At 33.6% G+C, this 23,941-nt stretch overlaps 1 protein-coding gene across 2 annotated transcripts in view; it reads right to left on the bottom strand.

The window, feature by feature from the left end:
* Positions 1-23,941, bottom strand: part of LOC120426607 (zwei Ig domain protein zig-8-like) — a 772,331-nt gene that overhangs the window by 111,688 nt on the left and 636,702 nt on the right. For both annotated transcript variants that reach the window (XM_052710389.1, XM_052710390.1), the window contains exon 3: positions 21,656-21,951. In XM_052710389.1, the coding sequence (XP_052566349.1) occupies positions 21,656-21,951 (296 nt within the window). The remainder of the gene's footprint in view (positions 1-21,655; positions 21,952-23,941) is intronic.

The following is a 23,941-nucleotide window of genomic DNA, read 5'->3' as shown; positions in this document are numbered from 1 at the left end:
CAAATAGGCATCCTTGACTGATTAAAAAAATAATTTGGATTGAATATAAAGTTTACTAATTACTTAGTATAAAAGTTTATATAACTCTGGAAATTCTATATAAAACTTATCTAAACTTAATTTTGCAAACTTGAAATTTAACTAAATGTCAATATATTACCATAGAATTGCTAAATAAACATTCTGGAGTGAGTATAACACCGTTTTGGGGGCCTTTGTATCGCTAGAATAGATTTTTCGTTGGAATTTCGTACCAACCCGGAATTACGTCGTCGGAAAATCCGCCGGCATCCGAACCGGTCCACAATTCACAAGTCAACCTATGTGGCATCGGAAAGGGCATAAAATTTCCGATCTTTTGATACCCATACATCTAGGTTTTCTATAAAACCCACGTTTTTAAATACCTAGGCAAAAACGTTGTTATGGTTTCGTTTGAGCAATCTGCCAAAAATGTATGGACTTTCGTAATTTTTGCTCTCGTGGATCAAACTTACTTTTGCCCAAGGGGTGTAAATACTTTTTTTACATACTGTAGATTATTCCTGTAAATCTAATCTTAGTATGAATTTTGCTACAACAACCATATTTTACATTCAAATGAAAATAAAAAAAATGTCCTGTATACGGAGACTCTTAAAACTCCATCCAAAAAATGCTCAAGAAACAGTCAAGAAAAGATTTACGGAAAGATTTTGCTTTAGCGGTACGCAGCTGAAAAGGAACAGAACAAAAACGGCTTTGGATATTTCTTCGGGTGCAATATGTGTTGATGAGATTTTAATTTCTTTATTTGAATGCGACTGATAATAACGTGTGAAAAAAATGTATTCGCTAAAATAATATTGAAGAATTGCCACATGAAGCCGGCTGTCAAAATGCTGAATCTTAAAATGCCGAATATGTTAAGAATGGATTTTGTTTTTTGCTCAGAATTAAGTTTAAAATAAGAGAAAAGTCATTACAATAATCAATGGGACAATAATGGTATTTTTAAAATTTTGATATTTTTTAATATTAATTATTTTATTTATGTTTTGGTTTTTGTATTTTGTTCTATTGATTTTTTTTAAATTATTATGTTTAATTGTTATTATAAATTTTGTGATTTTTTTATTATTGTTATTTTTGATTTCTGGCTTTTCTTTGTCTTATACCAAAATATTTGAAATCTAAAATTTAGAAATTTAAAAGCAGTAAAATTTTTAAATTCTCAATTAGACCGTTGCAAATATTATTCTGAACTTTATGTTACTAAACTCTGACCAAAGTCGACAGGGTAGAGCAAACAATGAAAAATATAAAAATTTAAATTACAAGCCATTGGTTTATCATTTTAAAAGTGTTTCAAAACCTCACTTTAAATCAGTACAGTTGTTTTGCATCATTAGTTTTCAAAATATCTAGTTGCTGGCGAAAAGCTTTTTTCGTGAAAAAAAAACTTGCCGCGGTTCAACGAAATGTTACAAAAATTTTAAATATTTTTAAACGAGCCCAAACATGTCGTACATGATAATCAATGCAGAAAAAACATTTCAAATTTGTTGTCACTGCTCCTAAAAGGACTTAATCGAAATAAGTTATGAATACAAAAATAACTGTTTTCAGTTGATTAGACTTCCATTTTCATTGAAGCTGTGAGGCTATTTAGAAAAAAAAATATTGCATTTGCCCTCTGCCCCTTTTGAAAGGGTGGCAACATAAACTTTGGAAAATATTTACAATGAAATACAATAATAAAGAAATTTTAAAATCTTCATAATGGAAATTCTAATCTATAAAATCCAAAAATTTGAAATGAAAAAGTTTAAAAATGAATTATTTATCAGAAGTTTAACAATTTGAAAATGATGTTTAATTAATTTAATTGCAAAGTTTTTGAATCCAAGCTTTAATTTTTTTTTACATTTTGAATATTTTTATCATTTTAAGTCTTGCTTCAAAAATCGCAAGCTCATGCACCAAGCGAAAATTAGTTGATAATAAGGATTCACTTAGTTGATCTTTCGATTTTTGATATATTAAATAAAAATTGGAGAGTGGCCACGGTGGAAACAAATAATTGTGACCAAAAGTAAGCATTTTGGACGAGTGGTTTCGGGAAAAAGGATTACGAAAAAGTAATAAAAATTACACACAGATATTTCTTAAGCATTTTTCTTTAAGGTCTCAGATATGTAACTAACCATATTCTAAAAACCAAAAAGATAATATTAGAAGTGTATTTCTGATAATAGTCGAAATTAGATTTTGAAAACAAAATCTGAATTTTGTAGAAATTATGGCATATTTTGAAAAATGTAGAAAAAATCATTTGTTAATAGTATGAAGGTCCTCAAAAATATAAGGGGTTTTAATGCAAATAAAGAAGGGTTATTAATTTTGCAGTCCAAATTCGACAAGCCGATTATCCAAAAGTTCGAAGGACTTCGGATAATCGAATCATGAACAAATTTAAAACGTTTTTTTATTTGCTTGCTTTTAACATCAAATTCGGCATCTGCAACCACATTTGAGTTAGATTTGAACAATATTTCTTGGCCACCATTTTGGCCGCCACTTTGAATCTAAAAATTCTAAATTATTTTATGTTTCTTCAGGGGTCATACTTAAGTTCGAGCCTTCTATCGGATGGGGAAGTAAAACGTCGGTCCATTTGCGTAAAAGAGATTTTGGGTGGCACATAACCTTCGGACGCCTAGAAATGAGCAGAAACTTGCAACAGAGACCACAAAAGACCCGGGGGTCGTTAAAGTGGATAATTTTTTTTTTTACTTATGTTCGACTATCATAATTAAGACAACGAGATTTAAGGATTTTTGCTAAAAAATTATTAGCTTCCGAAAATGGAAATTTTTGCGCAACATAACAGGTGCATTGCCAGGCAAGCTAGCACAGACATGAGTTTAAAAATTAATTATTTCTATGTAGCCCCGGATATTGCTATTTTCGAAGGCTAATAACTTTTTAGCAAAAAACCCAAAAAATAAGGTGTCTTCGGGAAAGTTTTTCCAAATTTAAAGAAGATATTAGTTATGAAAATTGGTAAGAACTGGGTAGTTATTGCGCCTTCCACAGGTTAAAAACTGAAACAGTTGCTTTTCTCCATACATTTTGACGATTTTTCCCAAACTTGGTGGTCAGTGGTCATAAAAAGCTCAAATTTGGAACTTAGGCTAGTGATCAATCTTTGATTTTAGGCGGTAGCCTCAAGAAAGCCCAGATTTGGACCACCCTAACCAATGTAATGCTAAAACTATGGGATAAATGAAATGTTACTGAATGGAACGATGTTCAAATCTGCAGCTCAATTTTTAAATATTGGATCCATAATCTACGAAAACTGAGCTCGGCAATGGACAGGCAAATTACTTCGTTTGATCAATCTATTGTTGATTCTCTATCTTACAAATTATTTCTGTGGAGAGAACACGCAATCATTGTTTTGAGATTATTTTTAAGGTAGTACTGCACACAATCATTATTTTGAGATTTTTTATGGTAGTACAATTTAAAAAAAAATGGGAAAAATTTCGGGGGGGGGCTGCAGCCCGGTAGCCCCCCCCCCCTGGCTACGGGCCTGATGTCATTTAAAGGGAAATTTAATGTACTTTTCAAATCTACATTGACATTGACAATTTCGTGATTTTTCTAACTTTGCCGGGTTATTTTTAAGAGTAATTCAATGTTCTACAAAGTTGTAGAACAGATAATAACAAAAAATTTGATATATAAACATAAGGGGTTTGCTCACAAACATCAAGAGTTATCGCGATTTTACAAAAAAGGTTTTGAAAAAGTTACTTTTTGCGTTTTCTTTGTTCGTCGTCCATGTCTGTCGCGGGTGACCATGAAGGCCATAATCAACGACGACCAAATTTTTCAAAACTTTTTTTTCGTAAAATCGTGATAACTCGTGATATTTATAAGTAAACCCCTTATGTTATATATCAACAATATTTTTTGTAATTGTCTGCTCTACAACTTTTTAGAACATTGTTATACTCTAAAAAATAACTAGGGCTGGTGATTTTTCGCGATTTTAGGAAGCCGCGTAATCCGTGAAATTCGCCTTTGGCCGTGAAATTTGGGAAATCCCGTGAAATGCCGCGAAATTTTAAATATTCAATTGATAAGTCGCTATTCAGTGCACTCAAGCATTTGCCTTCCTCACCTTACTGAGGAAAGGCTATAAAATCACTCAGAAAATGAACTTTTTAATAAGACCTCCTAGACCTACCTTCATTTGTACATATCGACTCAGAATCACCAGCTGAGCAAATGTCTGTGTGTTTGGCTGTATGTAGACATGTGTACCAAATCAATGTCACTGGAATATCTCGTCACAGGCTCAACCGATTTTGGTCGGAATGGTTTTAATCGATCCGTCTTAACGTCCCTTACGTTGCTATTCAAATTCATACAGTTTTATTATGTATTTAAAAAGTAATGTTAAAAAAACAGTTTCATATTAAAATAAATTTATGGTAAAAAGGGTGGTTTTATCATGAAACCCTCACATATTATATATATTTTTAGAAAGCATATGAAAAGACCTTTTAGGTGGAGTAAGAATTTTCAAGATCTGACTTACCTATCTTAAATTTAAAAAATGGTCTGAATTCACATAACCTCAACTGGTCGGGTCTGATCGCCACGAAAAAGCCGTGTAGAGGGATGCCATTTTCCTCAAAGGCCGTGTCTGTATAATCTTGACAAAAAGTCTGTAGGTAGTCTATTTTTTTACTCATCACTTATTTTTATTAGGGGAGATCCATAAACATGTGGACACTTTAGGGGGATTGGAATCACTATAAATGAGAGGAAGGCACCAACCACCTAAAGGTGGATTAAGCAACGTTTTTTTTTAAATTCAAAAATTTTAAAAGATTTTAAACAAGCATTTTAAAAGCAGTTTACAAATAAAAAAGTATTTCTTATCAGATCTACAACTATTTTTTTGAAGATATTGTTCATTTGAATATTCAACAAAATGCAGATAGTTTCTTTACTCCACAAAATTTCAAAAAGATTTTTAAAAAACATTTATCAACTCTTCTTTGAAAAAAAAAACGAAAAAAAATGCTTTTTAATTTTTTAATTTTTATAAAATTTATTTTAAATAATCAACGATATTAAACAACGATGAACAAATTGCATTTAAATATTTTGAATATAAATTATGTGTTTTAATTCAATTGATTTGTACAATAATACATATTGAAATCATATTTATTAATCATTTTGCAATGCATTATATTTTTTATTGAATTATCAATAAATGTAACAAATGCTTTTAATGAAGTATGCCTGAACTTTATTAAAATACTAAAATTTCCCTATTGCTGAAGTTAAGGAAAGCGGAAAAAATCTGTATTGCACTTATTTTATTGATTCTAGTTTGATCAATTAGAGGTTCGGGACGCGCTTCGTTTTGGAGGTATTGAAGCAAATTAATTTTATAGAATCTCAATAAAATTAAATCAGCTCAATCATAAGTTCTTTACATTTTTTTATTAGGTCCTATAAACAAATGTTAACGTTGATTTTTACGAAAATTGATCATTTTTTTTGAATTTTGATTTTTGTATTTTTTAATCGGCTGAAACTTTTTTGGTGCCTTCTGTATGCCCAAAGAAGCCATTTTGCATCATTAGTTTGTCCATATAAATTGCCATACAAATTTGGCAGCTGTCCATACAAAAATGAAATATGAAAATTCAAAAATCTGTATCTTTTGAAGGAATTTTTTGATCGATTTGGTGTCTTCGGCAAAGTTGTAGGTATGGATAAGGACAACACAGAAAAAAAAAATGATACACGTTAAAAAAAATTTGTGATTTTTAATTTAACTTTTTGTCACTAAAACTTGATTTGCAAAAAAAACATTTTTTTATTTTTTTTAAATTTTTTTATATGTTTTAGGGGACATAAAAAGCCAACTTTTCAGAAATTTCCAGGTTTTGCAAAAAATCTTTGACCGAGTTTTGAATTTTTGAATCAATACAGATTTTAACAAAAAATCTAAATATTGGTCACAACAAATTTTCAATTCATTTTTCGATGTGGAATCAAATTTGCAATCAAAAAGTATTTTAGTGAATTTTTCATAAAGAGCAACGTTTTCAAGTTATAGCCATTTGTAGGTAACTTTTTTGAAAATAGTCGCAGTTTTCCATTTTTTTTATTAAGTGCACATGTTTGCCCAATTTTGAAAAAAAATATTTTTGAAAAGCTGAGAAAATTCTCTATATTTTGCTATTCTGAACTTTGTTGATATGACCATTAGTTGCTGAGATATTGCCATGCAAAGGCTTAAAAAGCAGGAAAATTGATGTTTTCTAAGTCTCACCCAAAAAACCCACCATTTTCTAACGTCGATATCTCAGCAACTAATGGTCCGATTTACAATGTTAAAATATGAAACATTCGTGAAATTTTCCGATCTTTTCGAAAACAATATTTTCAAAATTTTCAAATCAAGACTAACATTTCAAAAGGGCGTAATAATGAAAGTTTGGCCCTTTAGAAATGTTAGTCTTGATTTTAAAATTTTACGGAAACTGACGGAAATTCTTCAAAATTTCCCAAGATTTATCCAATACTCCTTTGTTTTGAATAAATCATTTGTTTCAGGGGGTTTTATTTTGTATCCAGAACTACTGCTAACTTTCAAGACATTTTTCTGTTAATAATTTTGATAAAAGGATACATTTTTAAGATTTTTTTGAGCAGTTTTTAGAGTACCTTGAAATTGCCATGAAATTTCAATGTTTTGTAATTGGCATGCTGCGTAATTTCGATTTTTTTACCGTCAAAAATCACTAGCCGTAAAAATAACCCTGCAAAGTTAGAAAAATCACGAAATTTCAAAAATGAAAAATGTTGTTCATAATGAGAAAATGACCCTTCTGGGTCAATGTCGATTCGAAAAGTACATTAAATTTCCCTTAATATGACATGATTTTTAAAACTTTTTTTTTGTGTTTTTTCGATGGAAAATACGTTTTTCGGAATTTTTAGTACACCATCAAATTGGGCGTCCAATTTTACATGAAATTCCCTTTGGCACCAAATTTCTATCTCATCACCGTTTCAGGCTACAAATTATTGAAAAACACCTCTTTTTTCGCATGTTCAAAAATGAAACGGGACGTACCGCCCCTCCGTCACGAGATATCAAAAAACGGACCTCGGACTCGTGATCAGGGACAAAAGTTACCCCTTAGGAATAATGTATTAAACAAAGGAATTAATGCTCTATGGGTGTGTAAAAAAACTTTTGGAAAAAAATGGGGCCTTCGCCCTAAAATGATTTATTGGATATATACATGTATAGTAAGACCAAGAATTACGTACGCCTCACTTGTCTGGTGGCCAAAAGTTAAGGAAAAAAAATCACAAGATAAACTAGCTAAACTGCAAAGATTAGCCACTATTTCAATAACGGGAGCTATGCACAGTACTTCGTCTGCTGCACTAAACTCTTTGTTGAATTTACTTCCTCTTCATAAATTTATTGAATTAGAGGCATGTAAAAGTGCCCTTTTAATGAATCGATCCACAAAGATTCAGGAAAAAGATTTGACGGGCCACTTAGAGGTCCTTAAAAACTTTAATCTGAATCCGGCGTTAAACTCAATAGCAGACTGGATGCCGACCAAGGCAAACCATGACATTCCATTCACAGTGGACGCTAAAAGTCGCTACGAGTGGGATAATGGTGGGCCTAATCTTCGTCCAGGCTCTGTTGTGTTCTACACGGACGGTTCCAAAATGAACAACAAGACGGGAGCAGGAGTTTTTGGCCCAGGAATTGAAACATTTGTTTCAATGGGACAATATCCAACAGTTTTCCAAGCCGAAGTTTATGCAATAATTGAATGTTTGCACATTTGCTTTAAAAGGAATTATAGATTTGCTAATATTTGTATCTTTTCTGACAGCTTGGCAGCACTGAATGCTCTGAAAGGGTATACCTGCCAGTCAAGACTAGTATGGGAAGGAATCTATTTACTAAGGCAATTATCCCAAAATAACGTGGTTAATCTTTACTGGGTTCCTGGGCATTGTGGAATTCTAGGAAACGAAATAGCGGACAGCCTGGCAAGGAAAGGATCTGATGCCGACTTCATTGGCCCAGAACCTTTCTTTGGTGTTCCAGACTGTTCTCTAAAAATGGAGCTCAAACGGTGGGAAATATCAACAATACAATCTATTTGGAATTCTACCGATTCTTCTAGACAGGCAAAAAGATTTATCTTTCCAAACGAGAAACTTTCTCGAGAATTACTAAAACTAGACAAAAAGAATTTAAGGGTGATCGCTGGTTTATTAACTGGTCACTGTCCATGTAAATATCACTTATTCAATATGAGGAAAATCCCAAACGCAATTTGTAGATTTTGTAATATTGAAAATGAAACATCAGAGCACCTGCTTTGCAATTGCGGTGCCCTGACCCAGAGTAGAATTTCATTTTTCGGAAAAGGGGTCTTACAGCCCTCCAATATCAATATATTCCGTCCTAGTAGGGTGATAGACTTTATAAAACAAGTCGTACCTAACTGGGACAACACGCAGTAAACAGGAGCTGCCTCTCATCGTTCCATGATGTTGGGTTAACCTGATTTGCTATAAAAAAAGGGTCACACCACAATATTCCTCTAATTGGTCGCAGTGGTATCAAGACTCAACAAAAAAAAAAAAAAAAGTTACCCCTTAGGACAAAGTTTCACGCAAATCGAAGAGGGGTCGGGGCAACGGCTGTGTGAGTTGGCGAAGAATTACCCATTCAACAGAAGACATAAAAAAGCAGCATTCTTTTACTGGCATTCCGATAATTTGTATTGCAATAATTTAGAACAAAAAAATATTCAAGAACAATTCATGTTTCAGAATGAGATTTATTTTACCTTTAATTACAAAGAAGCTATTGATTTCTTTCTAAACCCAATCTTCACAACTTTTTCATTAAGGCATGAAATTTCCCTCACGGAATTAAAAAAAGCTTTTAAATTTACTGCACTTTAAATTTCATAAAGAATGCACATTTTGCCCAAGAAATTTGTTCATTACCCAAAGTTGCAAACAACACTTACCAGCGTTACTTTACAGCCAAAATACTTAATCTTGCCGGTCTTGTTTCAATGCCAGCAAAGCAAAGCAAACAAAAAAGTTTTTGTATTTGTTGTTCCTTCCCTGGACCAAAACTTTACTGCCCCGGCATGAAGCCAAAAAGGCCAGCAAGAGTGCTTCCCCCGGCAACTGTGTTTCCTTTCGAAAAGCAGCTCAAGTTGTTCATTCAAGTGCGCACACACACACACAGTTGGTGGACAAAATTTCAAAAAGTAATAAAAACCAGAGAGTCCTTGTCCCGATATACACCCCTCCCAAAACGAAACTGGTGGTGCACTCCATTAGACAGCAGCGTCGAGTGTCTGTCGGATAATTAACCGACTTTTGGTTAGAAGGGGGGATTGACGGGGGAGAGTGCACGGGGGGGATTTGTTTGTGACCAACTTTTGCTGCCAGAAAGGGAGAGAGAGAGAGCGGAAGTGCCCTCGGGATCCGGCGTTCCAGGACAGGATGGTAATCCGACTCGTGGATAATCCGAATGCGGAAAGTTTTGTGCCGGGAAATGCCTGCAAACACTGTGTTTTAGCATTGTTCTGGACGACGGAACGGTAATGCAAAACTATCACCACGGCTGTATGATTCGGGGATTCCACTTTAAACAACGGGGAAATATGATTTTGGGTTAGTTTTAAACATTTAAACGATTGTACAAAATTTTTGAACTTGTGTCTTTCAAAGATTATAAACTTCAATTTATTGAATTTCCAACAATCCATTCAATCTGTTTAATTTGTTTTTGAGGATTGAAAATGTAATATATTTCAATGCTTTTAAATTAATATAAAATTTGTCAAAATTGTACACAGTAAAAAAAAATGTAAATTTGGAAGTTGTAATTTTGGAAGGTTGAATATTACCACTTTTATGATGTAATTTTACCTCAATTTAGACTGAAAAATTGACATTATACCAGAAAAGTGGTAAAATTACACATTTCTAGAGGTAAAATTACACATTTTTCTGACTTAAAAGATGTACCCCTTCCCAGATGTAATATTAAAAGTAAATCTTTCGCTGTTCCTGAGGGGAACACCCTTGAAGAGTATCGGGGCCGGCATTTACAAAGCGGATTCAGTGACAGTTTATTAATCAACTTAATGTTAACATGTTAAGGTAAATGTTAACATTCCATAGGTTGTCTTCCTAAGGTGTCGTGATAAGGTCCAGTTTGTGACGATACACTACCTTCCCTTTACTAAGCAATCGATTCCAGAAGGGAAAAGATCACCAGTTGTATTGGTCCGAGCCGGGATTTGAACCCCGATCTACCGCTTACAAGGCGGGAGCGTTACCACTGGGCTACGTGGCTCGGTCATGTAATAATGTAATATTACCATGATTTTTTTTCTGTGTAAAATAAAAAAAACGCTAAGTAAAGCGGGGCTTTTTCCAACTTGTGAGAGGTGATTCGACATGCTCATAAATTTAAATTAAAAGACTCCTGAGCAACTCTCTACGAAATCGGCCGATTTCGACCATTTTTATGTTTTGTATTTTTTGATTTGGCTCAAACTATGTGGGGGCCTTCCCTATGACCAAATAAGCTATTTTGCGTCATTGGTTCACCCATACAAGTCTCCATACAATTTTGGCAGCTGTCCATACAAAAATGGTATGTAAATATTCAAACAGCTGTAACTTTTGAGTGAATTTTCTGAACAATTTGGTGTCTTCGGCAAAGTTGTAGGTATTGTTGAGGACAATTGAGAAAAAAATAGGTACACGGAAAAAAAAATTTGCAGATTTTTTAATCAACTTTTTTTTCACTAAAACTCAATTTCCCAAAATACATATTTTTTGATTTTCGAGATTTTTTGATATGTTTTAGGGGACAAAAATACGCAACTTTTGAGCCATAGAGAAAAATGGTCAACAAATCTGCCGCCGAGTTATGCATTTTTGAAAAAATAGTGATTTTTGGAAAAATCGAAGTTTCATGCAAAAGAAAAGTTTGACATTATTTTTTAATGCAAAATTGAATTTGCAATCGAAAAGTACTCTACAGATTTTTTGAAAAAGAGCTCCGTTTTCAAGATATAGCCACCGAAAGTTTGATTTTAGCGAAATATTTGCAGTTTTTCAATTTTTAAAAATAGTGACCATGAGTGACCATTTCTAAAAATATTTTTTATGAAAAGTTCAGAAAATTTGCTATAAAATTGTCCAAGAGACATTGAAGATTGGACCTCGGGTTGCTGAGATAGAGCCGCTTTAAGAAAAATAAACACGAAAATTGATGTTTTCTAAATCTCACCAAAACAACCCACCATTTTCTAATGACGATATCTCAGCAACTAATGGTCCGATTTTCAATGTTAATGCACGAAAAATTTGTGAAATTTTCCAATCTTTTCGAAAAAAATGTTTTGAACATTTTTAAATCAAGACTAACATTTCAAACGAGCCAAACATTGAATATAACGCCAAAGTTAGAAAAAACACGAAATTTTAAAATGAAAATTTTTGTTCTAAATGAAAAAATGACCCTTCTAGATTCGAAAAGTACATTAAATTTCCCATAAAATTACATGTTCCAAAATTTTTTACAGTCGAGTAACAGAAAATGGGAGAATTTTTAAAACTTTTTTAGTGTTTTTTTCGATGAAAACTACGTTTTTTCGGAATTCTGGGTACGCCATCAAATCGGGCGTCTAATTTTACATAAAAGTCCCTTTGACACCAAATTTCTATCTCATCACCGTTTCAGGCTGCAAATTATTGAAAAACACCTCTTTTTTCGCATGTTCAAAAATGGAAGGGGTCGTACCGCCCCTCAGTCACGAGATATCAAAAAACGGACCTCGGATTCGTGATCAGGGACAAAAGTTACTCCTTAGGACAAAGTTTCTCGCAAATCGAAGAGGGGTCGGGGCAACGGCTGTGTGAGTTGGCGGAGAATTACCCAAAAATTAAATATATTAGCATAAAAACACCAAGCTTTGAAATAGCCTTTTCATAAATTTTTGAAAAAGAGCGAAAGAGCTATTCAAAATTGCCGCTCTTTTTAGGAGCGAGCCAAAAAAACGGCTCCTAAAAATGAGCGGTTTTGCCCACCTCTGTATGGATGGAAGGTCATCAGAATGAAATTTCCAAAAAAAAAATTAAATGTTTTAAAAGTTTGTCAACTGTTTTTATAAAAACGTGAATAAAAAGGATAGTAAAATTAAACTTCAAGTTTCATGTTTTTATCGGATTTGTTGGACAATTTTGCACTGAAACCAGTTAAAAATTAAATTTAAAAATATTTAAAGATTTAAAGGTAAGTTTCTTGGAAAATTTCGAACGCTACAAAGTTGGTTATGTGGCAATATTTTTTTTATTTAGGCCGTTGCAAATATTTTTCAAACTTTATGTCACCACCCCCTTCAAATATGGTCCGAAATATCAGGAGGCAAAAAAAAAGTTTTTCAAAAAACTTAAAATTTTTAATGAAATTAATAGTCAAATCAACTGAAAACAATCTAAAACGAATTTTTCTGCATTGATAATTATATTTAGCATTTTTGGGCTGGATTAAAAATATTTTTAATTTTTTTGAAATTCCAACGTACAGCACCGCAAAAACTTTTTTTTCGCAAAAAAAAATTTTTTGTCAATGTTTAGGTATTTTAGAAACTAATGATTGCAAAACAACAGGACAGGTGTATAATGCATTTTAAAACAACTTTTTCATAAAAATGGCTCGTAAATTCAATTTTTAAACTTTTTATACTCGTCTTTGGTCGGAGTCGAGGGACATAAACTTCAAAAAAAAAATTGCAACAGCCTTATATGAAAAAAATAATTGCTGATAAATTTTGATTACTTTAAGAACTTTTAATGTATTTAACCTCATTCTTTAGAGGGGGTACAATTAGGTTAAATGAATCTTTAATTATTCTCATATACAAAGATAGAGTTAAAAAAAAGTCATCCAACAGTGTTCATTGTACGAGGGAATCGTGTTGAAATGCGGTTTAAAAACGGAGATTTTTAAACATTTAGGTACTTTTTGAGCAAATAAAAAATATATTAAAAGGTAAATTTTTCAAGAGGTCAAAAACGTACCTCAAGTTAGCTGGCATGACAAAATGTGTTCTAAGAACTAGATTTCTACAGCAATAACTTTGTCACTTTGACATAATCTCATCCCCCAGACATAATGTCACCCCCACTGGTGGTATTCTCTTTTTCACTTAGTTGAACATATTTGGTGGACATTTATTATAAAACCTTAGTTGCCCTTCTCAAATGCATTTATTTCCTGTAAGTACAGTTTTTTTACATGACAGTTACAACATAGTTTACAGTACAAGTTGTCAAAAATTCTATTGATTAAAAAAGCGCATACTTCTCAACTTTCGCTTTTTATACGAAAGGTTATTGTGGCTTTAGGTTAAATTTTTCAAAAAAAAAATGTTCGTCCATCTACATTTTTTGTGAAACATTGTTGAACCAACCTTTGGAAGTTGCCATGCAAGGAATGCAAATCAAGAAAAAAGTTTTTCTTAGCAATATCAAATAAGCTCTCATGTTTCAACGATATCTTGAAAACTATCGATCTGATTTTCAATGACCACAAATAAGTATTGTTAAATTTTCTTATTCATTCTATAATTTTTACTAACAATCCAAAAGGGCTTTAAATTGAAGTAGCCAAACGTTTATTTGTAACAAATTTTAAAAGTTCTTAATTTACTTCATTGTCCATTTCAATTTTTTGTTTAATTCCATAATCAATATCGAATGTCTGAATATAATTGAAAAATATCGGAATTGTATCGATATCGTATAAAAACCATATTAATTCAATTTCAGGATTCATTATATTTTCAAATATTTTGAGAAATAAATTTACTAAGAATGCAATTTTCCGAACCAAAAATAGTCTATTTTACTAAAATTACCATTATTGGCTATTGTATGTGTCCAGTTCATTCCTAAAAACAATGCAAACTTCAATGGAATCATTCCTCCGAAACCACTCTCTAAGATGCCACCAAAAGTAGGAAAACCGAAAACTTCAACACAAAAGCCTTCCTGCTCGGTGAAAGTGGCCACTTTTGTGCCATCGTGGCTTCTGGAAAGGAGGCTTCCTGAAACCGGTAACGCAAACGGACAGACAGAAGGCGCACCATTTCTTCGCCGATTTCATCCGGAAGGGGCAAGTTTTCAGAAGCCCAAACCGAGCACCTACTCCGGGTGCACACCAGGAAACACAACCCCGAAAGGAGTTAATGAGCGTTGCAAAAGGCTTTCGCTTCGCCTTAATTACACGACCATCTGGCCGTAATGCGATTTGACTGTGATTTTGCATGAAACTTGGTGGGGGACTGCTGCACGTGGGTTCTAGGGGGTCATTCCCGACTTCCTCCCCCTGCCGATTACTTATTAATGTTGGTCATTTACATCGCGGGGACTTCCACAACCACACAATTGCTTGTAATTATAAACATGATCCGAAATGAACTGGCATTATGAGCTCGGCAACATCAACTGGCTTTGGGGAGTAACGGAAAAATAATGCTTCCGAACATGATTTCCGCTTGTGGACGGGAGGGGGTTAAATTTCCATTTGACTGTAATTATCTTGTTTTGGCAGGGAAGCATTCATTATGTATCGCAGGCGAGTGCATTTCCAGGAACTGATATTGAAGCAGTGTAGTTTGGAGTTTTCGAGTTTGCTTGTTTGAGGTTGATGTAATTTTGAGAAATAAAAATTAAACTGGCAGGTAGTTGCTATAAATTCTACATGTTTAAAAATCATCTAATTGGTCCGGCGAGCGAAATATTCAATTACAAATTTCATGAATAAGAAACATTTAAAAATTGACAATGAACAATTCGTGCTTAGAATTTTGCACAGGTGAAAATTCATTCGGTGATGCGGCACTAAACAAAACGACCGGTAAAAAATGAACATGACCATTAGATTTGGATGAAATTTCAACAATAAAGTTTCTGTTACAATGTCTGACATTAAATATTTTAGATTTTTCGATTTGTTTTAGGAGACCAAAGTGAGCATCATTAGAGTTAGAGCAGAGGTGACCAACATTAATTTTTTTCTGAAATGGTTTCGGGCGAATCGTTCATTATAATTGTAGGTGAAACATAAAAAAAAATACAATAAAAACTACACGGATATAAATCCTGTAAGCTAGCCCGGCAACTCAATGTTGTCGAATTTGAAAACATAGAAGTGTTCCTAAAATCGTCAAAAATCATTTCGATTTTGAACAACCATTTACAGCGAAATCGAGAAAAATGTTCACGATTTTTAAAACAGCTCTATGTTTACAAATTCGCCAACATAGAGTTACCGGATTAGCTTTTACAGATATCTATCCGTGTAGTGCTGAAAGAGAATGTGTTAAGTAAAAAAGTAAAAGTAAATCTTTCCAGTTCTTGAGGGGAACACCCTTGAAGAGTATCGGGGCCGGCATTTACAAAGCGGATTCAGTGGCAATTTCATTCTCAACTTAAGGTCCGCCTCTCTAAGGTGTCGTGATAAGGTCCAGTTTATGACGATGCACTACCTTCCCTTTGCTAAGCAATCGAATCCAAAAGAGAAACGATCACCAGTTGTGTTTGGTCCGAGCCGGGATTTGAACCCCGATCTACCGCTTACTAAGCGGAAGCGTTACCACTAGGCTACGTGGCTCGGTCAGAATGTGCATTTGTTAATAACATTTGTTCTATTTTCAAAAACATTTTTCTAAATTATTATCATTTTGTTCAACAAAATTTAGTTAGGTTTTCTGAAGTACATAGGTTGCAATAACAAATTTCATGTTTTGTATGAGAAAAAATTTCATACGACCAAAAATTTATTCAAGAAAAAAACATTTCCAAAAAAAAAGAATACTCATAATAAATTTATAATTGTAAAATTCTTAGTGTCACAAAAATGTAAAAAAGTATTGTCATGCTAATTTCACATATTCGATTATGCAATACTGATTCGGAGCGTTTGGAACGGTATGTCCACGCATCCTTCCTCCCCTGTAGATTCTGTGAAATGTGAACCGTTCACAGAATCCTCTCTGCGGTAAACACAAAGCAGTAGGGCTGGCCGCTTTAATCTTTGCTTTACATTTTTGGGTGCTCTCGGATTTACTGTAATTATTAATATTGACAAGAAAAGTGCTTGGGGCGTAATCTAATCACAAGACTTTCCAGCATGCTTTCATCGGACTGGCTGCGTTTGTGTTAAATTATATTAGATTAGATAATGTTACTACTTTTTTGGGTATGATATTATCGTATGTAATTGAAATACGCATCTTTTAACACTTTAAAAAAAACTTTGTAGGGTATTTTCGATTAAAAAAAAAGAAACGGATACTGTTACTTATCATTAAAATGTGTGTTTTTTTTTAGAAAAAATTTCTGATTCTAGCAATGCACGAGACACAACAATTGATCAAAGGGTTATTCTTATACAAAATTAGCTCAACTTTTCGAAAAAAATACTATCAAAGAACACGATTGATTTTACAGGCACTTCGAAGTGGTCGGGGGACTGTTAGAAAAATCGATTCCCAAAATATTCTGTCGGTGAAAACTGATTTTATCTCGATTTTAAATTTAAAAAACCCAATATATCACCTAAAACCTAAAAAAACGTTCAAAATCTCGGTGTAACTCAGGATAGTGATGTAAATATTCATCAAAATATCATTTCGTAGTTCCCAAAATATATTCCTAGCACAGCACACCACGAATCGATCCATAGCTTGAGCCCCAGAGTCATCGAGTGGTGTAAATTGATATTAAAAAATATTTTCAATTTGTTCTAGTTAATAACCTGTTTCACCAGGGGGGTTTTAAATAGCGGGCCAAATTTGAAGCTCGAACAAGCTTGCGGGCCAAATGTAAAAAAATGTTAATTTGAAAAAAAAAAAATTTAAGTTGTCACAATTTATAAAACTGAAAATAAAATTATCAGCTAAAATTTTTTTTAATTCCAATTTTTGACATTTTTCCAAAAGTTTTGTTTAAAAAAGCTTCTATCAGTTGGTTCAATTTATTGAAATCAAGCCCATATCAACCGTAACCTTTGGATTGCAATTTACATGCCTTAACCAACATTGAAATTAAGATAGGCCGATGCAAATATTTTTGCAACAAATTGATATTCAACGGACTGGTCAAAATCGAGGGCCGGTTGAACATTTTTTGGCTGAAGACGATCGTATTTCTTAAATATAAATAAAACGAAAAGAATGTATTTAATGGAACCAACTTGTGTTTTCACCAAAATTATGATCAATATTTAAAAAAATTATTAATGGGTGACACAACCTTTGAAAATTTTTGTATTTTAATTTTTTAAAAGAGGCGACAATAATGATAAATCGTCGCAAAAGGGGTTTTCAGCAATTATTTCTCAAATTTCAATAAAATTTGAATGAATTTTAGTATGCCTGATTCAGATGTTAGCCAAATAGATTCATAATCCAAATATCATGAGTTCGAATCCCGAGGTGGAAGGTTTCTGAGTGCAAAATAAGTTTGAGGCGAAGCCCATTAGAAAATGGTGCGTAATATGTGTTTATGCTATTTTTATACTTTCCTACTTTAGTTTTACGTTTTAAAACTGAGTATTTAGGCATGATAATTGTAGTCGCTGAGAACTGATAGTTTGATATTTTAACAACCTTGGTTGGAATGAAAACATGGATAAACAATTTCTTAAATATAAACAAAAATATAAAGGTTCACAAAAAAGCTTATACTCAATCTAATTTTTCCAGAATTTTAAAATTATTTTGCAGATGGATCAAAGGGTCATTATATGGGTCATTCCACCTGAAGTGTGCAAGAAAAAATGCAAATTTGAAAATTACCATCTCCGATTCTGCTCAAATTTGGCAGAGCTGTTGAGACTATCAAAACATGCAAAAATCCCGAATTTCATCCAAATCGGACCACCCCCTCCATTTTTGTACCCTCCCAAAAAATCGACTTTTTGGCGATTTTTGAGCGAAACCCCTCTTCAAACGACGATAACTCAGGAACCACAAATCTTAGAGGGTCGGTCTTAGACTCAATTTTGAAGGAAATTGGACGTAGAATCCATTTCCGTGATCAAAATTTAGCTTGAAATATGTTTTCTACCTGTATTGCGCAATTGCAAACTTTAAATGGTCGTATCTCAAAACAGCCCTATTTATTTTTTTAATTTGACCTCACCATCGTATTCCCCGTACGATTTTACATAAGAATCACTTATCGACAGAAAGGAATATGTTTCGTTCCAGAGATATCGAATTTTAAAGTTTTGAGTATTTGAGATTACCTAAATTAGCTACACTCGCCGCCTCTGCTAGAAGCACTAAGTCGTGCTGAACAATAACTGCTACCTGCGTTTATTGAAATAAGATTTCATCCCAAATAATTATTAGCAAAATAGGCAAATATTGAATGTACACCACTGTAGGAAACTGCTGTATAATCTTAAATAAAAAAATAGTATACAGTGAATTTGTGTGCTAGCCCAATGGATAGCCCAAGAATGGAATTCCCACAGAGCTAGCAGGAAATTGCAATTGATCTTGTAAGTAACACTTAAGAAAAAGTGTACGATACATTATCGTGTTAAAAATTATGAATTAACATGAATAAAACTCTCGTGAAGCATGATTAAGGAGGAGGATTTCTGGAAAGTATAAAACTGAAAAATGTAAGTAAATCACAAAGATTAATCTGATTTATTATTTGATTAAGATCAAATTCAGTTGTGTTGATTTCGACACCGTCCGAACAATAATCTTTTTTTTTGTTTGTCAATCATTTAGAAATCTTGAAAGACGATAAAGCTGCTGTCCACATGTAACAGAATTGAAAAAAATCATCAATTATTCAGATGAAACTGGCTCACAATATAAAAATCGGTTTAATATGATCAACCTTTCAAACCGTAAGGCAGATTTTGGGGTTTTTGCTGAATGGCACTATTTCGCTACCGCACATGGCAATAGCTCTAGACCCCATGAGAGTTATTTCATCTACCACAGCCAGCTCTACATTTGTTCTCACTTCAAATAAAAGAAATAATTTGATAAAGTGGGAAGAAATGAGGAATTAGGAAAAATATAAAAATAATAGAAAAATGATAGTTTTTTGAAAATTGTATTGTCAAAACTCTGTAGCATTTGCAAATAAATATTCAAAGTTCAAATTTTACTTAATAAGGTTTAATTACATTGAGATCATGAAGATCAGTGCATTGAAAATTACCCAATAAATATTCCTTAAACAAAAAATAGATTGTTCAAGGTATTGATTATCTCAAAATCGTATAAAATTATAAAAATAATTCATCTTACAGAACACCAGGTAGTAATTATTCATCAGCACGACTTAGTGCTTCTAGCAGAGGCGGCGAGTGTAGCTAATTTAGGTAATCTCAAATACTCAAAACTTTAAAATTCGATATCTCTGGAACGAAACATATTCCTTTCTGTCGATAAGTGATTCTTATGTAAAATCGTACGGGGAATACGATGGTGAGGTCAAATTAAAAAAATAAAAAGGGGTGTTTTGAGATACGGCCATTTAATGTTTTCAATTGCGCAATACAGGTAGAAAACATATTTCAATCTAAATTTTGATCACAGAAATGGATTCTACGTCCAATTTCCTTCAAAATTGAGTCTAAGACCGACCCTCTAAGATTTGTGGTTCCTGAGTTATCGTCGTTTGAAGATAGGGGTTTCGCTCAAAAATCGCCAAAAAGTCGATTTTTTGGGAGGGTACAAAAATGGAGGGGGTGGTCCGATTTGGATGAAATTCGGGATTTTTGCATGTTTTGATAATCTCAACAGCTCTGCCAAATTTGGGCAGAATCGGAGATGGTAACTTTCAAGTGCTGTTCCGCTTCAGATGGAATGACCCATATATGATCTTTCAAAATTGGTCCGCGGGCCAGAAAACATCACAACGCGGGCCATACTTTGGTCACCCCTGTGTTATACTGAATGCAAAAATCAATGTTGTAGCATTGTTTCAAATAATATGAAGAACAGTTATGCAGAAGAAAGTATGATATTTTTCCATTTACAGTAATGTTATGTCAATTTTAGTGGAAAAATGTTGCCAATTTTCAAAATTCTTGGATATTTAACTCATTCCTGTTATAACCTACTACGCTACTACGATCACACTCAGTTTCTGAAATAAAGTACCGTCAAAATTGTGTTAGCCGTTCTGTAGATATACGATTTTATGAAAAACTTTTTTTTTGCGAAAATCGTCAATAAATGCCATTTTTTGGGCCACCCTGTTTCGGAAGGAGCACACAAAATAATACAGGACTTTTCATTTGGCTAAGGGCTTCCCATGCCAAGTATGAGCCAAATCGGATCACTTTTAATTTGGATTCTTTCTGTTTGACGTGGAATCACTTTAAATCAAATTGTTTTCTCTACAGCATTGCATTGGCGTTCTCTATTGCGAGATTCCAACTCGCAACTAGATGTCCGAAGGTTTGAAACGGTGAGACTAAACAAACCTCTTTTTACACCCCGGGATTCGAATTGACGACCTTTGGATTGTGAGTCCAACTGCCGACCAGTGACCCTACAGAGACAGGACTCAGGGAGTTGACTCCTCCACCAGGATTGGGCTAACGACCTGACCTCTAGGTTAGGCCGGGACAAACATTTACTTTCCCATCCGACGAAAGGCGTGATTAGACAAATCTCATCTCGAAAAATGCCACCGGGAACTTCTGGGATCGAACCTAGTCCAACAGGGGAGAGAGGCAACCTCGCTTACCACTACACCACCGTGCCCTGATATGGTGATTCTAGGAGATCGAATTCATTAAGTCAAATTTTGGGCATTGTTTAGTTTTGCCTGCAGAAATAGGGCTGTTCAAATATTACGCTCTCCAAAATTTCAAAAACACACGAAAATATTCCTCCTAATAACTTTATCACTGCTCGTTTTCTATTGTCTGCATGATTTTCGATCGAAACGAACTCGTCTTCCGTTTATCGGAACCAAAACGCATCATATTCGCGAGTTATTGGGCCATACATTCCTAAATTCATAGTTCACTGCAATAGCCATTAGGCCAACGCATGATAACGACGTAAATTTCTGCTCCGATGAAACTTCTCGGAAGGCTCGGAACCTTTCGTTTCAGCCTAGGGGCGCAGTTAGTGAAAAATTCTAGAACAAAAAAAAACCGTCAGCACTAAACCTTCCCGAAATCGATATTGTCGAAGTATATAGTGGTGGGAGCATTTCATCGTTTTTGCGCAGTCCATGTTTGCATGCTGATAGGGATTTTTACCAGGATTTTTTTTCCCTATCGTTCATTTCCCGAATGTCCTATTTTCAGCAAACAAACAAACAATTCGCGGGGGAAAAAAGTATGGAAATGAGTGGATAGTTTTTCGTGTTTTCCCCGTTTGTTTTTCGTGTTTTCCCCGCTCCCCTCTCTTTTCCGTATCAGCTGACAACAACAAAAAAATAGAGTGAAATAAAATCCCCCTGAAATTGGCACCGGCCAATTGGCACTCACCGTTTTGTTGCCCAAATTTTTCACTCGGCAGTTGAGATAGGCCGTTTTGCCGAGCAGCGCGGTCACATTTTTCGACGCCGACAGATCAAAGTACGGCCCGGTCCGGGCGGCGTCAGTCGGTTCTACGCCACCTCGACTACTGCTGCTGCTGGCGAGCATGTTGACTTGGCCGGCCGCGTCCTTGGCTGTCGTTTGCTGGAATGACTGCTGCTGCTGCTGGGACTGGGACTGGGATTGGGACTGGGACTGTTGTTGCTGCTGCTGTTGTTTGGAGGCCTCACGTTGGGAGCCGTTTACTGTGGAGGGAAATTGAGAAAAACAAACAGAAAAGATTAGTGGGGAAAACCTCAAACGGAGGGAAAACTGAGCAATTGAAATGGGGAGTTATCGGAAAATATTCAACCAACGCAGTGGCGGAGCATGAAATATGGTTTAAACCTCAGTTCAGTTCAGCTCAGTTCAGTTCAGTTCAGTTCAGTTCAGTTCAGTTCAGTTCAGTTCAGCTCAGTTCAGTTCAGTTCAGTTCAGTTCAGTTCAGTTCAGTTCAGTTCAGTTCAGCTCAGTTCAGTTCAGTTCAGTTCAGTTCAGTTCAGTTCAGTTCAGTTCAGTTCAGTTCAGTTCAGTTCAGTTCAGTTCAGTTCAGTTCAGTTCAGTTCAGTTCAGTTCAGTTCAGTTCAGTTCAGTTCAGTTCAGTTCAGTTCAGTTCAGTGATTGTGACAACAGTGACAACAAATCCAGAGTTTTTTTTTTTTTGTTTGAAAAGGACATATAATTATATGAAAGACAATAGCTTATATGACCCTTTTTTTAAAAAAAAACTCTAAATAATCAACAACAAATTGACGCCAAAGAATCACACATTAAGTTTAATGGACCGAAAATCATGAACAATGTCAAAGTATCTCGAACGCCAATGACTTTCAGTAAGCTTCTAAGGGGATAAACTGTGTCGTCGGTCATCCGGCGATTGCCCCGGGTGAATTAAAAATCAACAACTTTACTGTGTGTGTATGTTTGCTATTTGCAGTAGTTTGCTCACGATAGAGGTCCCAAACACACACACACACACACACCAACCAACCCTGGTTTGACAAAAGGCAACCGACAATTATTTATTATGCGGATGGAATGGAATTTTCGAAAGGATTTCAGTTTCATTGGCACCACTACCCGGTGGCAGAAAAACCCCGCCAGAGTCGATTTCGATGCGGAACCATTTCATGATTAAATTCCACGTTGGCAGGAGTTCAAGTTGCACTGTTTGTGCAATTCCAGAAAGGCAGCACACGGCTGATCTCCTGGGATGCAAGTCAATTGGTGCTGCTGCCATTGGACTTTTGAAAAATGGCGTAATGACCAAGGTGAATCTATTTGAAGGCATAGAAATCGTCAAAAAGCAATATTTAAAAAAAATTCAAGCATTTTTTTTGTTTTTTGTGTTTTGTTGTTTTGTTTTATGTTTTATGTTTTATGTTTTTTGTTTTTTGTTTTTTGTTTTTTGTTTTTTGTTTTTTGTTTTTTGTTTTTTGTTTTTTGTTTTTTGTTTTTTGTTTTTTGTTTTTTGTTTTTTGTTTTTTGTTTTTTGTTTTTTGTTTTTTGTTTTTTGTTTTTTGTTTTTTGTTTTTTGTTTTTTGTTTTTTGTTTTTTGTTTTTTGTTTTTTGTTTTTTGTTTTTTGTTTTTTGTTTTTTGTTTTTTGTTTTTTGTTTTTTGTTTTTTGTTTTTTGTTTTTTGTTTTTTGTTTTTTTGTTTTTTGTTTTTTGTTTTTTGTTTTTTGTTTTTTGTTTTTTGTTTTTTGTTTTTTGTTTTTTGTTTTTTGTTTTTTGTTTTTTGTTTTTTGTTTTTTGTTTTTTGTTTTTTGTTTTTTGTTTTTTGTTTTTTGTTTTTTGTTTTTTGTTTTTTGTTTTTTGTTTTTTGTTTTTTGTTTTTTGTTTTTTGTTTTTTGTTTTTTGTTTTTTGTTTTTTGTTTTTTTTGTTTTTTGTTTTTTGTTTTTTGTTTTTTGTTTTTTGTTTTTTGTTTTTTGTTTTTTGTTTTTTGTTTTTTGTTTTTTGTTTTTTGTTTTTTGTTTTTTGTTTTTTGTTTTTTGTTTTTTGTTTTTTGTTTTTTGTTTTTTGTTTTTTGTTTTTTGTTTTTGGTTTTTTGTTTTTTGTTTTTTGTTTTTTGTTTTTTGTTTTTTGTTTTTTGTTTTTTTGTTTTTTGTTTTTTGTTTTTTGTTTTTTGTTTTTTGTTTTTTGTTTTTTGTTTTTTGTTTTTTTGTTTTTTGTTTTTTGTTTTTTGTTTTTTTGTT

This window comes from Culex pipiens, chromosome 3 (assembly GCF_016801865.2).
Source record: "Culex pipiens pallens isolate TS chromosome 3, TS_CPP_V2, whole genome shotgun sequence".
NCBI lineage: Eukaryota > Metazoa > Arthropoda > Insecta > Diptera > Culicidae > Culex > Culex pipiens.
This window is presented reverse-complemented; position numbering and strand designations above follow the sequence as displayed.